The following is a 12,871-nucleotide window of genomic DNA, read 5'->3' on the forward strand; positions in this document are numbered from 1 at the left end:
TGCAGGCTCCCACCCTTGCGGAAGGTGAAGTTTGAATGTGGGTTGGTACCAAAGAGGAAGACGGTGATCCTTCGTCTTTTTGGATGCTGCCGTAGCTACCTGTGCTCTTGGCCTGCTTCATGTCTTCTTCTGGGGAGAAAGGAGGCCAAAGGTGTCGCGCCAAGGGTGTGTGTGGATGTCGCTTTTGCCAGGCCCAGGATCCTGGGAGCTGTTGTGGCCAGCGTGATAGAAAGCAGGAGGTCTGTGTGTAGGTGACAGGCGATACTGTGCATTCAGAGTCCTGGTTGTCTGCAGGCAGCTGCTCTTTACCTCTTGCCTGACTTCTCCATTGCAATGTTAGTGTTTGTGTCCCCTCTCACTGTGCTTGGACCCAGCGGCTGCCTGACCGTGTTTGGGTGAACGGAGATGAGGCTGGAGCTGCAGTTTCGCTGGGTTAGCAGTACATGCTGGTTTTCGTCCCACTTTGAGCCTCTCTAATCCAGGTGGCTTACCCAACTGCTGGCCCCATCATTTCTTTCTGTGTTGTTTTTGTCCGCCCTGGGCCATCAGCTGATGTTGGCGAGAAGGTGTTTGGTGTTCCCTCATTGTGGCTGCCTAAGTCCCCTGGAGCTGTGATTGTGGTGGTAATCCTCTGCGGGTCAGCGGGATGGGTTGGAAATGAGCCTTGTGCTGAATGGAAATGGCAGTGGTGTGCCGCTTCCATGGCGGCATAGCGGTGAGGTGGCACGGAGCAGAATGACAGCTTAATTCCGCCGTGGAGCCTGTTCTTTCTGGAAGTCCCACAGAAAGCAGGCGCATCCTGCCCCAGTCGCCTGCCTGAGTCCCATGTCTGGATGGGTCTGGGTGCCAGAGCGGGAGATGAGGATGCGCTCAGAGCCCCCGTGAGAGCAGCAACCGCTTCAGCTTTTGTGCCCGAGTGCACAGCATTTTACTAATGGCTGATAGCACCGCCTCGTGACCTCCCTGCTGCTCGGCGAAGGGCCCTTGGCTATGGCAGTGCTCTGCTGGTGGTGCTTTCTGGGAGGTTCCCCCGTGTGCTGGTGCTAATGGAGTGAGCAGGTGCCCCGGGGAGGGTGAGGCAGCCTTGTGGCTGCCGGCTGGATCTGCCGGGGCTTTGCTGTGGGGCAGGGCTCCTCTCGTGGGCAGGAGGTGCTCCTCGTGGGCAGTTGGGCTGTGGGTGTAGCAGCAGCGTGCCTGGGCAGAAATTTGGAGGAGTTAGGAGGTGTGTGGTGGTGGGGGCAGGAGCCAGAGGCTGTGAAGCTGAGGTGGGTGAGAGGACAGCAGTGGCGGGAGCAGCGGGGAAGCCAGAGGAGCTGGCAGTGGCCATGTGAGGAGCGGAGGGTTTGGAGGTAGAGGCCAGGGAAGAGAGACGTGCTGCATGTGACAGGTGAAGGTGATGAGGCCGGGACTGTGACAGGAGAAGGGAGACTCGAGATGGGCCTGTCTGTCTGCGCCAGAGCTCCTAATAACTCAGTGTGGACGGAGCTATCCCCGTTCATCTGCTCCTGAGCAAGCTGGGTGGATCTGCAGCGGAGAAAGATGTCACCAGCTCTGTGCTCTGTTTTGTCGAGGAGGCTGCTGCAGGAGACGAGAGGAGGGCCCAGCCATCCTGCTGTGACAGAGAGATGATGGGAGCAGGTGTGCACAGGCCTTCTGTTTTCTGTGTTTGCAGATGAGTTTGATTTTTTTTTTTTTAAGTGGCATTTCCCCAAAAGGGAGAGATAATTTGTCCTGGGACAGACAGCAAAAAGAGCACTTACATTTCTCACCAGGTCAGTTGCTGGTCAGAGGTGTTTTGTATTACTTGAAGCTTTGTTATGCTTGAAATAAAATTAGGTAGATATCCGCCCTATTCTGGCTCTTCTAATGGAGTATACTCCATCTTGTGTTTCATCTTTGTTCTTCTCTGTCAGGTACCCCTGAGCTTCTTTCTGGCAATAGTGTTCTGCGTTTGTTTCTGGTGTCTGTTCCTGCCATACTCATGAGGAGAAGCTACAGGCAAAGTGTACTTTGGCCCAGGTACTTCTAGAGGAGAAAACATCTTGTGCTGTTGCAAAGGGTCCAAATGCTGTCCTGTTAGCTTTACTAGAGAAAGGGTTTATGGAGAAGAAGATCATATTCTGTTTTAATGCAAGGTTGCTTAGTGGCCCATGTGACTGGATTGATTTGTTTCAACTTGGCCAGTTTGAAGCAGGACTGGCAAGATCCATGGCAGATGTCCTTGCTGCTTGGGGGTGTTTTGTGCCCACAGTGCTGCTGTAGTTGCTTGTGCCCTGGGAATTGCAGGAGGGAAAGCTGCTTTGATCCAGGAGGTCCTGACCTCAAAACAGTGTTCAGATGAGTGGAGGTGTGAGCAGCATCCACAGTCACCCTGGGCTCACACCAGCCTTGTAGGTAGCCAGCACAGACTCGAGGGCACTGTTCCAGCAGCAGTGCCAGTGCTTGCCTGTGAGAGTGACTGAGCAATCACAACAGAGATTGGCTGAGAGAAGTCATGAAGGTGGAAGAACTTGTCTCTGACCTATTTCCCAGTCTGTGGTGAGGCGCTGTCCATGTGCAGTTTCTCTGGGTTTGTTTTCTGAGACCCACCCTGCCCTTCTGCCCCTCCATTTACTGAAGTTGTAGCAAAGCACATGTGTGTCTTCAGGACTGCACTTAAGGGTCTTTGATTTCTGCTTCTGTTGAGCATCTGTGGGAGGTCTGTGTTACTTGCCTTGGCAGGATGTCCTCCCAGTAACAGGCTTTGTCTGAGTGCTGACTGGTCTGGGTGCTCCACCCAGCATCACTTAGTGAAGCCCCACAGTGAGGTTTCAAATGACAGTTCCCTCGTGGGTGCCAAAGTCTGTGTCCCACCTCTCTAGCACTCCCTGGTGTTCTGCTGAGAGATTTTCATGACCACAGCTTCTGGGGCTTGCTGCTGCGTAGTCTTGGGTGGAAGGGGAACAGGCTTGTTTCTCCTCCCCATCTGTCACACCCAGATGACAAGGGGGAGATGCTGAAGGTAGCTCCAAGTTGTGCTAGGTTGTTTCCTGATGCCCTCCTAGGCCTTTTTGCAGACCCTGTTTCAGGATCTGAGAGGCTGTCTTTATAGCAGCAATCACTCAGTAAGTGCATGTCACGAGCATGTTGCTGTGGACCTGCAAACCCACAGAAGATGGGAAAGACCTTTCTTGTAAGGCTAACTGCAGAGATCCGTGAAGCTGGAAAGCAATGGCATGGATGAGAGCAGGTTGAGATGCTTGGTGACCCCGTTGCTTTGACCAGCAGGCAGCATTTGCCGCTAGCTGCCACCTGGCACTGCTGTTGAGATAGCACTGTCCAAGGGCTAAAGAGCGGAGCTGGATGACATGGACCTTACCAAGGTAAGGTGATAGGCGGGGAAGAGCACATCATCCCTTCACTCTGAGACAGTGGTCTGTGGAAGTGAAATGTAACTGCTCAGCTACAGCTACGCATGGGGACTTGTCAGGGCTGCATGGCTGGTAAGGCAATTATGAAGGGCCGGACTGCTGTTGTGTTCTCTTGTTGCTGGTGTGGCTAGGAGGCCTCTTGCTGGGAGCAGTTTATAGCAGCTGAGGAACATGAGGCCTTGCAGGCAGCTGAGTTGTCCATACCTGCATGCTGTGGAAGAAGTGTGTTGGCCCTGCTGCTGTCTGCCTGTGTTCCATCCCATCTCTGGAGTGATAAGACCATGGTCTGTGTGAGCAAGCTGTACATCACAGGATCCTTGTCTGATTGCAAGGCTCGAAACAGATAAGAACTGGGCTCAAAGCTGATGTTAGCACCACTTTGTTGCATGGGAAGCTGTTGAACCACAGCAGAAACATGGGAAGATAACCACATGAAATCTCTTAATACTGAGAGGATTCCAAATCCAGTTTTCTTTCACATGCAACATAAAGGAATCATCAATCCTCTGTTCTGGGTTCCTTTCCAAGGTGTTACAGATGGCATGGCTTGAGAGGGAAACATCTGCCGTCTTCCTCACTGAAACCTTGCTGCAGTTCCTGCTGGCTTACACTGCATTCATGTCACCTGTGTCACCCAGCGTGTGGCCTAAGGTGGTAGAAATCATGTGTGGCACTGAGGACTAGAACACAGGTATGGATTCCTACTGGGAGGCAGCAGTAGCAGGACTGTCTCCATTACCCATGTGGCTAGCCCATGAGGTTGTTTTGCTTGCTGCCTAGCAGTGGTGATAGTGTCTTTTGAGTCTGCTTCCCTTAAGGTTTTTTTTTTCCTTGGGTATCTGTCTATCTTGGAGTTGTCCATACTGATAAACACATGTATAGAGAGGTGGGCTCCTGGTAGGATCCTGGGTTTCTTGTAGGGTGTGCATGGCCGATCACAGCACACCTTCTAAGAAAAGACTGCTGCTGCTTTGTGAGGGGATCTGAGCTGTGCCCAGAAGGTAGAGCTTCTTGTGATGCAGGTGGAGTGTTGGAAGAGGCTTCTTAGATACCCAACAAGTACAAGGTGTGAACATGTGTTTGGGTTTCATGTCAGTGAAATGGCCTTTGTACTTTTTGAGTCCCGTCCCTTGTGTGTTTCACAAATGTGCTTGTATTTGATCTGCTGCTCAAAGCTTCTGGGCATGCCTTTCCTGCTTTGGAAAATGCTGTGCTGTGCGCTGGCTGTCCTCATGGATAACACTGTGGCATGTGACCCAGAACAGAAGTATTCTTTTTGGTACAAGTGACACCCCATAGCTGATGGAGGAGCAGTGGTTTCATCTTATGGGGACAGCAAAAAAGTGAGGGAGACAAGTTCATGTTAAGTCTTGTAAGATGCTGCTGAGAAGAGGTGTAATGTGGGAGGTCTCTTTCTGATTTGTGGCTCTACTCTGCTTAAAGGTCAGTGTGAAGGCACATAGGGTTACCTTAATACTGCTCTAGTATTGAATTCCTGTTGCTGCTAGCCTCAGCATAATACTTAACCCCTCTCCTACCTTCTGAGAGCCCAGGTGATGCTGGGAAAATTCCCCTTGGTGTTTCTGTGGTTGGTGAAGTTCGTGGTTTCTTCCAGAGAACCCTGAACTCCAGAGGTGTCTAGTCTCCTTACTGGCCTCTTGAACAGAGACCGTCTGCAGAGCCTGCCCAGTGCATCTACCGTGGCTGCTGTGGTCTTGAAATACTTAGTGTTCAAAACAACCTGCCATGTGTCTGTGGAGAGCTGTTTTGGTGCGTTTGCCACCCTGATGTCTCTGCTGCAGTTCTTTCTTGGGTATGGAACAAATCCTCCTAGGGGCTCTCACAAGTCAAGCAAAGCACGTGATTGGGAAAAGGCAGCATGGATTTGCCAGAGATAAATCATGCTTGACAAACCTGATCACCTCCTACAACAAAATAACCTGCTCGGTTGATGTGGGGTGAGCGGTGGCCATTGTCTACCTGGATTTCTCCAAGGCCTTCGATACGGTTCCCCACAGCCTCCTCCTTGGGAAACTGATGCGTTACAGTCTAGACAAGTGGTCTGTGCAGTGGGGGAACTGGCTGATAGGGCACACACAGAGGGTGATGGCAAATAGCTCCTTTTCAAAGCGGCAACCTATGACAAGTGGGGTTCCCCAGTGATCGATACTGGGCCCAGTGCTGTTTAATACAAGTGATCTGGATGACGGGATCAGGTGTACCCTGATGAAGGTTGTTGGTGACACCAAACTGAGTGGGGAAGTGTACGCTTTTGAAGGGGGGGCCACCCTGCAGGAAGATCTGGATAGGCTGGAAGTTCAACAAGGACAAGTGTAAGGTCTTGGACGTGGGAGGACATAATGCAGGAGTGCAGCACAAGCTGGGATCCACCTGGCTGGGAGCATCTCTGTGGAAAGGGACCTGGGGATCCTGGTGGACAAAAAGCTCAACATGAGCGAACAGTGTGCTGCAGTGGGAAAGCAAGCCAACAGGATGCCGGGTTGCATCAACACGGGCATCAGCAGCAGAGATAAAGAAGTCATTATCCTACTCTCCTCAGCGCTTGTCAGGCCACACCTGGAATACTGTGTTCAGTTTTGGTCACTGCTGTGCAGGAAAGATGTGGAATGAGAGGGCCCAGAGAAGGGCCACCAAGATGATCAAAGGCCTGGGAAGCCTGCCGTATGAGGAAAGGCTGAGAGAATTGGGTTTGTTGAACCTTGTGCAAAGAAGGCCTAGGGGAGACCTTATCACCATGTTCCAATATGTAAAGGGTGGCTACAAAGAAGATGGAGACTCCCTTTTTACAAGGAGTCACATGGAAAAGACAAGGGGTAACAGATGTAAGTTACTTCAGGGGAGATTCCAATTGGGCACAAAAGTGAAATTTTTCACAATGAGAACAGTCAGCCATTGGAATAATCTCCCCAGGGAAGTGGCGGTTTTCCCAATGTTGGATACTTTTAAGATTCAGCTGGACAGGGTGCTGTGCTTTTGCCAAGAAGGGTTGGACCACATGATCTTAGAGGTCCCTTCCAACCTGGTATTCTGTGATTGATTCTCTGTGTCTTTGTGAGGTGCTTGGTCCTGGTCTTTGAACTCTTTGCTACGAGTCTTGTTCCCTTTTGCTTGCACTGTATGTAATCGTTCCAGAGCTGATGGTTTTCAAAACAGTCTCAGTGAGCTACACAATTCTGTGACCTCTTCATTGTCAGGAGCTCATTGTGCTGCATGTGCTCCCAGTATAAGCTGCTGTTCTCTGAGGCACCTCAGAAGAACACCTGCGAGCCTGACACTTGTATGCTTTCTGTGGGAGAGCACTTCAGAGAGGATTCTATTAAACAGTGTAGCAGCAGTGTCCATGAAAACACCTTGAGTTCTTGTGTAGTTTTAGGTATTCCCCTGAATTCTGAAGCCAAATACTTCCAGAAGGCTCTGATACGACTACCAAAAGGTGAGCATAATCATGTTCAACAGCAAGACTGAGATGCCATCCAGATAAAAGTCCAAAATAGTGAGGCTGAATGTATGAAGTGTAAGACCATCAACTGTGTTATGAGGCCTAGATGCTTTCCTTTTGCTAATGTCTTTTTACTGTGCATTTTGTTTCTCACAATAATCAGGATAATAAGAAAAAAAACTAGAAACTACCTGTTGATCTGTCTTGTTACTGCTGGTCAGCTTGCCTTCCAAGGCAGGACATTGTGAGTACTGATCTTGTGCAGGGCACCTGCTAGAAGTATGAGACACACATTTTATTTTATGTATAGGTCTTGTAAGAAAATGGAATGCTATTTGGAGCCAGGAGAATGATTTAAAGCAATTTTCTTTTCAATTTTAGGTCTGAGAAGAGACTAACTGTCCCACCACGGTTTCAAAAGGAGTTGCAAGTTCACCTGTCCAGAAGTTCTTCCGTAGATTCAAATGGTATGTTTGTCCATGAAGAAAATTTTTGTTAACTACTCACATTAGATTGGGTGTCATCTTAAGAAAAATCCGTCTTAGTGCTTGTTTTGAATGAAGATGGGTTTGTGTGAAAGACAAAGTTCTGTGAGTGGACCTTTTCACTCTGATTTCATGGTTTTTACTTGTATGTCCGTCTGTCTTTTAGGAGAATCCTTGTGTAGTAAGTGTCAAAGCCAATCATAAAGCTAGTGTGAGTAGCTTGGAAACAGGAGGAGTATGCTTAACTTCACTGCCAGGGTAGGGATCTGATATAGGAGAGTGAAATCCTGGCTTTCAGGAGCAAGCAGCACACAGAAATACCCTTCTGCATGCCTGTCTCACAGCAGTTGTGCAGTTGATGGACTTGTAAAATTATGATTGCTTTCTTTGAGACCTGTCAGGCTGATTTGTGAAGCTTCAGGTCTGGTAGCAAATACATCCCTTTAAAGGGAGGAGTAGAGATGAGGGGGCGGGCAAGCTAGTGATGTGAACCTCCAACTGGAATAATGACCGCCGTGCTCCTACACACAATGTATGAAACTGTCCAAAGTAGCTGGACAGTTGCTGTCTCTGTTCCCTGCTCAGCTGGAGGGGCTTCCTTGAATGCAGGAGCACAAAAAGGCTGGGTGCTGGTTTCAGACTTTTCCTCAGGACATATCTTACAATGACAGGCAAATCATTCATCTGTTTTGTACCTCAGTCTGAATTTAGAAGAACATCCTTGGGTGTTTTGCTGTATTTTTGTTGTTGTGTTTGTACTCATAAAGAAATTATCTTGTGTTCCTCTTGGGACACTGCCTTGGTGCAACCTCACAGGAACAGTGCAGCTGAAGGTTCTGTAACCTCTTCCAGGATCCCATGAGAGGAAACATTTAGCAGCTTCTTATGAAAATAACTACAGTGATTGAAAATTCACCTTCAGGTCAATTGCTAAATGTCTGATGTTTCCATGACACTTTCCAATAAAAAGTCACTGAAACAGCTGTGCTGGGCATTTTAAAGTTGGTGTAATGCTGGCAGCTCCTATGTTTACTTTTTAAGTAGGTAGGTAATCATCTGTCTTTCTCTTTGCTGACAAGGCTACATTTACTTCAAGGCTGTATTTCTGTTTAACAGATAACTTGAAAACTTCCATTGCGGAGACACATGCTGTTGCCTCTGCCCCTTCTGCTGCTAATGTCAATGAAGTTCAAAGTCGCATTATAGAGATTCTGAGCAAGTGCAGCAGTGGTGTCTGGGTGTCAAAGATGCCACAGATCTACCGGGAAATGTACTGGGAGGAGCTTAGCACAGCAGTGCTCCGTCAGCTTGAGAATTGGCCTCATGTGTGCACAGTAAGTATTGGATGTCATTTTTGTGGAAAATAACAATAACCTAGATTGCGTGTTCATTTGCCAAATGTTATTTTATGTAGTCCTGTGTTTCCTTTCATTATCTGGAGCAGTGAGGAAAAAAAGAAAAAGAAGAAGGAAGAATATTGTGCCCCCACCCTTCCCCAGATTGTAGCAATGCCTTCAAAATGGTACCCAAAATACCACTGTTGGCTGGACTAGCATTGTTTTGGAGAAGAAAGGCCAACCTCTGTGGCCTCTTGTAGTAAGTGCTCTGGGTTATTGAGTTGCCACCTTTAACTGACTCCAACACCGACAACCCAAACACCCATGGCATGTTTGGTTTTTTTCCCCATCGCATCTTATGCTTTTCCTTGTGGTGCATTTATCTCCTCTTAAATCTATAAGCTATCAGTAAATCCTGTATGAGCAGTCTTAGGTCTATCTGTAGTTATTTTCTTTCTATAGGTTTTTTCACAGGTCTTTCTCACATCTTAAGTGAAGGTTGTGTAATTTTGCTGTGTAAGTTAGGCGTATGATACAACAATAAATTAAAGTGAAGAGTGATAATGTTGCAGCGAGATTACAGCTCAACCGCTTCCTGCCCATCCCCTGCCCCCGTGTCTGTTACCTCTTGATCACCAGGGATGTCTTTGTCCTTCATATTACGAGCTGAGCCTCCGTTCACAGGTCTGCCATGTGAGTTGCTATCACGACTGTGTTAAGGGTCTTCAGTTGCTGTGTTTTTTTCTCTTCTGCACTCATGATTCATTTACGGTATAATGCAACTTTGCATCAATGCTTTGTTTAGCTTTACTTTAACAGGCCCATCGTATCAATGAAACTTTCAACTTCATCAACATCTGTCAAACTGTGGTACCAGAAGGGTATTGAAGTAATGAGAATACCTGTCTGCTTGAAATGAGTTTTCATTTTAGTGTAAATAAGCAGTTATTACATCTATGGATCCAATCTAAATCTAATCTAAATCTATCCTCTTTCGGTTTAAAACTGTTACCCCTCGTCCTATCACTACAGTCCCTAATAAAGAGTCCCTCCCCATCTTTCCTGTAGGCCCCCTTTAGGTACTGGAAGGCTGTTATAAGGTCTTCCTTCTCTTCTCCAGGCTGAAAAACGCCAAGTCTGTTGGCCTTTCTTCATAGGAGAGGTACTACAGCATTCTGATCATCTTCATGGCCCTCTTCTGGACCCTCCCCAACAGGTCCATGTCTTTCCTGTGCTGCGGGCTCCAGAGATGAATGCAGTACCCCAGATGGGGTCTCACTAGGGTGGAGTAGAGCGTCGGAATCATCTCCCTTGACCTGCTGGCCATGCTTCTTTTGAAGCAGCCGAGTACGTGGTGTGCCTTCTGGGCTGCAAGCAGACATTGTTGGCTCATGTCCAGCTTTTCATCCACGAACACCCCCAAGTCCTCCTTGGCAGGGCTGTTCTCAGTCTATTCATCCCCCAGCCTGTACTGATAACACAGGTTTCCCTGGCCCATCTGCAGGACCTTGCACTTGGCCTTGTTGAACCTCATGAGATTCACGTGGACCCACTTCTTGAGCTTTTTCAGGTCCCTCTGGGTGGCATCCCATCCCTCACACACGTCAACTGCACCATTCAGCATGGTGTCATCTGCAAATTTGCTGTGGGTCCACTCAATCGCACTGTCTATGTCATTGATGAAGATATTAAACAGTACTGGTCCCAGTACAGACCCCTGAGGGACACCACTCGTCACCAGTCTCTATCTGGACATTGAGCAGTTGACCGCTGCCCTCTGGATGTGACCATCCAGCCAATTCATTATCCACCCAGGATCCATCCAACAGTCCACCCGTCAAATACGTATCTCTCCAATTTAGAGAGAAGGATGTGGGCGGGACTGTGTCAAGCCTTACCAGAAGTCCAGATAGACAACATCCATAGCTCTTCCCTTTTTCACTGATGTGGTTATTCCATCATCGAAGGCCACTAGGTTGGTCAGGCAGGATTTGCCTTTGGTGAAGCCATGCTGACTGTCTCAAATCACCTTCCTGTCCTCCACGTGCCTTACCATAGCTTCTAGGAGGATCTGTCAGGTGAGGCTGACAGGTTGGTAGCTCCCAGGGTCCTCCTTTCTAACCTTTTTAAAAATGGGTGCAGTGTTTCCCTTTTTCCATTCTCTGGGGACTTCATTGCCATGACTTTTCAAATATCGGGGACAGTGACTTCGCAACTACAACAGCCAGTTCCCTCAGGACTCTGGGATGCATCTCATCGGGTCCCATAGACTTCTAGATGTTCAGGTTCCTCAGGTGGTCACAAACCTGATCTTCTCTTACAGTCAGAGGGACTTTGCTCCCCCAGTCCCTGCCCTGAGGTCCGTTCACTTGAGAGGTGTGGGAAGAAAGGTTGCCAGTGAAGAGTGTGGCAAAAAAGTTGTTGAGTACCTCAGCCTTGTCCTTGTCCGTTGCTACCAGTTTGCCAGTGCTGTTCATCAGGGGGCTATGCTTTCTTTGACCTTCCTTTTCTGGCTGATGTACCTGTCAAAGCCCTTCTTGTTATTCTTTGCATCCCTTGCCAAGTTCAGCTCCAGCTGCACCTTTGCCTTCCTGACCCCATCCCTACACAACTGGGCAGCTACTGATGAATAACACCACCATTGTGAATCTGGAAATTTCAGTTGTGCTGGAAGAGATCTACTTGCTTTTCAGCAGTACTAAAACAAAGATGCTCTTTTTCGTAAAACATCCTACTGGCTTTGGCTACCTACCAGTTTAACCATTAATCTTTTGTCATCAGAAGCGGTTTCATCTTCAGTAATCTACCATTCCACAATCAGTTGTTTTACTGCTTTTTAATAAGCAGATGGCTAAAGAATGTGTAATACCTGAGCACATTCTTTAGTGCACTTAAGGTCTTTGGTATTGTCTTGGCTGATACTGTGTAAAAATGCTCCTCAGACTGGAGAACATTTGCCTGGCTATTTTTTCTGTGGAGGTGGTTTTACACAGTAAAGGAAAGCTTAGTGTTCTTTGCTGCATCTTGGATGTCTGGGATGGTGCTGGGCAGGTCCCAAAGGCTGGCTGTTGAAGATAAATAATAGGAAAAAATCAGAGAAAGGACGGGGAAAATTGGCATGTTTTTTGTTTGTTGGGTTTGGGGTGTTTGTGCTTGGTTTTTGTTTTTTGTTTTGTTTTTTTTTGTTTGGTTGGTTTTTGTTTGGTTTTTTTTTTTTTCAGTAGTCATTACAAGTTGAAGTTTTTCATTACAAACAGGAAGGTAGAAGGTATTTTCAGGCAAGTATAGGACTTGCATGTGTTGCCTAGTTGACAGGTAGGATATTTTGTTGTTTTGGGGTTTTTTTAACAGTGTCTATTTCTCAGAATATTCTTCATTTTTTACATTTTATAAAAGTTGTGATCGTTTGCAGAAAGTGAAACTAAAGGCTTAGGAAGATGTCAGGATCAGCTGGTAAACAGATTGACAGAAACAGGATTAGGGGCTGTTGTTATCTGAATCTCTGTTCCTGTGCAGTATCCCCTCTCTTAATGAAACAGGTACTGCATACTACTACATCTGGCAACTGAGTTTTTACTGTAGTGTTCAGAGTGAATTAAACCAGTCCAGTCAGAGAAGAGGAGGATTGCCATAATAACCAGTTGTATTCCTTGAGCGACTTTGGTTCTGTCAGGTTTTTACTCTCAAGCGAGGAATTTCTATCCCATGATTAAGCTATATGAAGCAAAAGTCATCATTCCAAACAGAGAAATGGACTTGAGAGAATAAAAAATTCAGCTCTAATTATAAGTAATATATAGTGTGTTCTTATGAGCTGGAATGTACTTTGCATATGGAGGAGTCAATGGAGCAGGCTGTTGTGGCTGGAAATGCATGTGAATGAGTAAGTTTGCACAGTTCTACACAAACCCTACAAACCGTCTTCTGCAGATGAGCTCTAGCATTGTGGTAGTTAGCTTTCTCTTGCCGTGATTGTTGAAGAAATCAGTGTTTGGTCTTAGAGTTTGCTTTGGTGGGTATTGCAGTAGTAGAGACAGAGCCACTAGCCATTTAGAATGGACATCTGTGCACAGAAGACATGTTCTGTCTAAAATTTAACTAGATGTGTTCCACATATGTGTAGCTATATTAGATATTAGGAAGAAATTCTTTACTGTGAGGGTAATGAGACACTGGAAG

General features: G+C 47.3%; 1 protein-coding gene across 14 annotated transcripts in view; it reads left to right on the forward strand.

Annotated features, from left to right (window-relative positions):
- TDRD7 (tudor domain containing 7) overlaps positions 1-12,871 on the forward strand; it is a 45,100-nt gene that overhangs the window by 11,266 nt on the left and 20,963 nt on the right. For all 14 annotated transcript variants that reach the window (XR_012584924.1, XM_074570103.1, XM_074570097.1 and 11 more), the window contains 2 exons: positions 7,252-7,337; positions 8,472-8,689. Coding sequence is in view for 13 of the 14 variants with exons in the window: in XM_074570103.1 (XP_074426204.1) it covers positions 7,252-7,337; positions 8,472-8,689 (304 nt within the window). In the remaining variant the exon portion in view is untranslated. The remainder of the gene's footprint in view (positions 1-7,251; positions 7,338-8,471; positions 8,690-12,871) is intronic.

Source organism: Larus michahellis, chromosome Z, assembly GCF_964199755.1.
Source record: "Larus michahellis chromosome Z, bLarMic1.1, whole genome shotgun sequence".
In the NCBI taxonomy this organism is placed as follows: Eukaryota; Metazoa; Chordata; class Aves; order Charadriiformes; family Laridae; genus Larus; species Larus michahellis.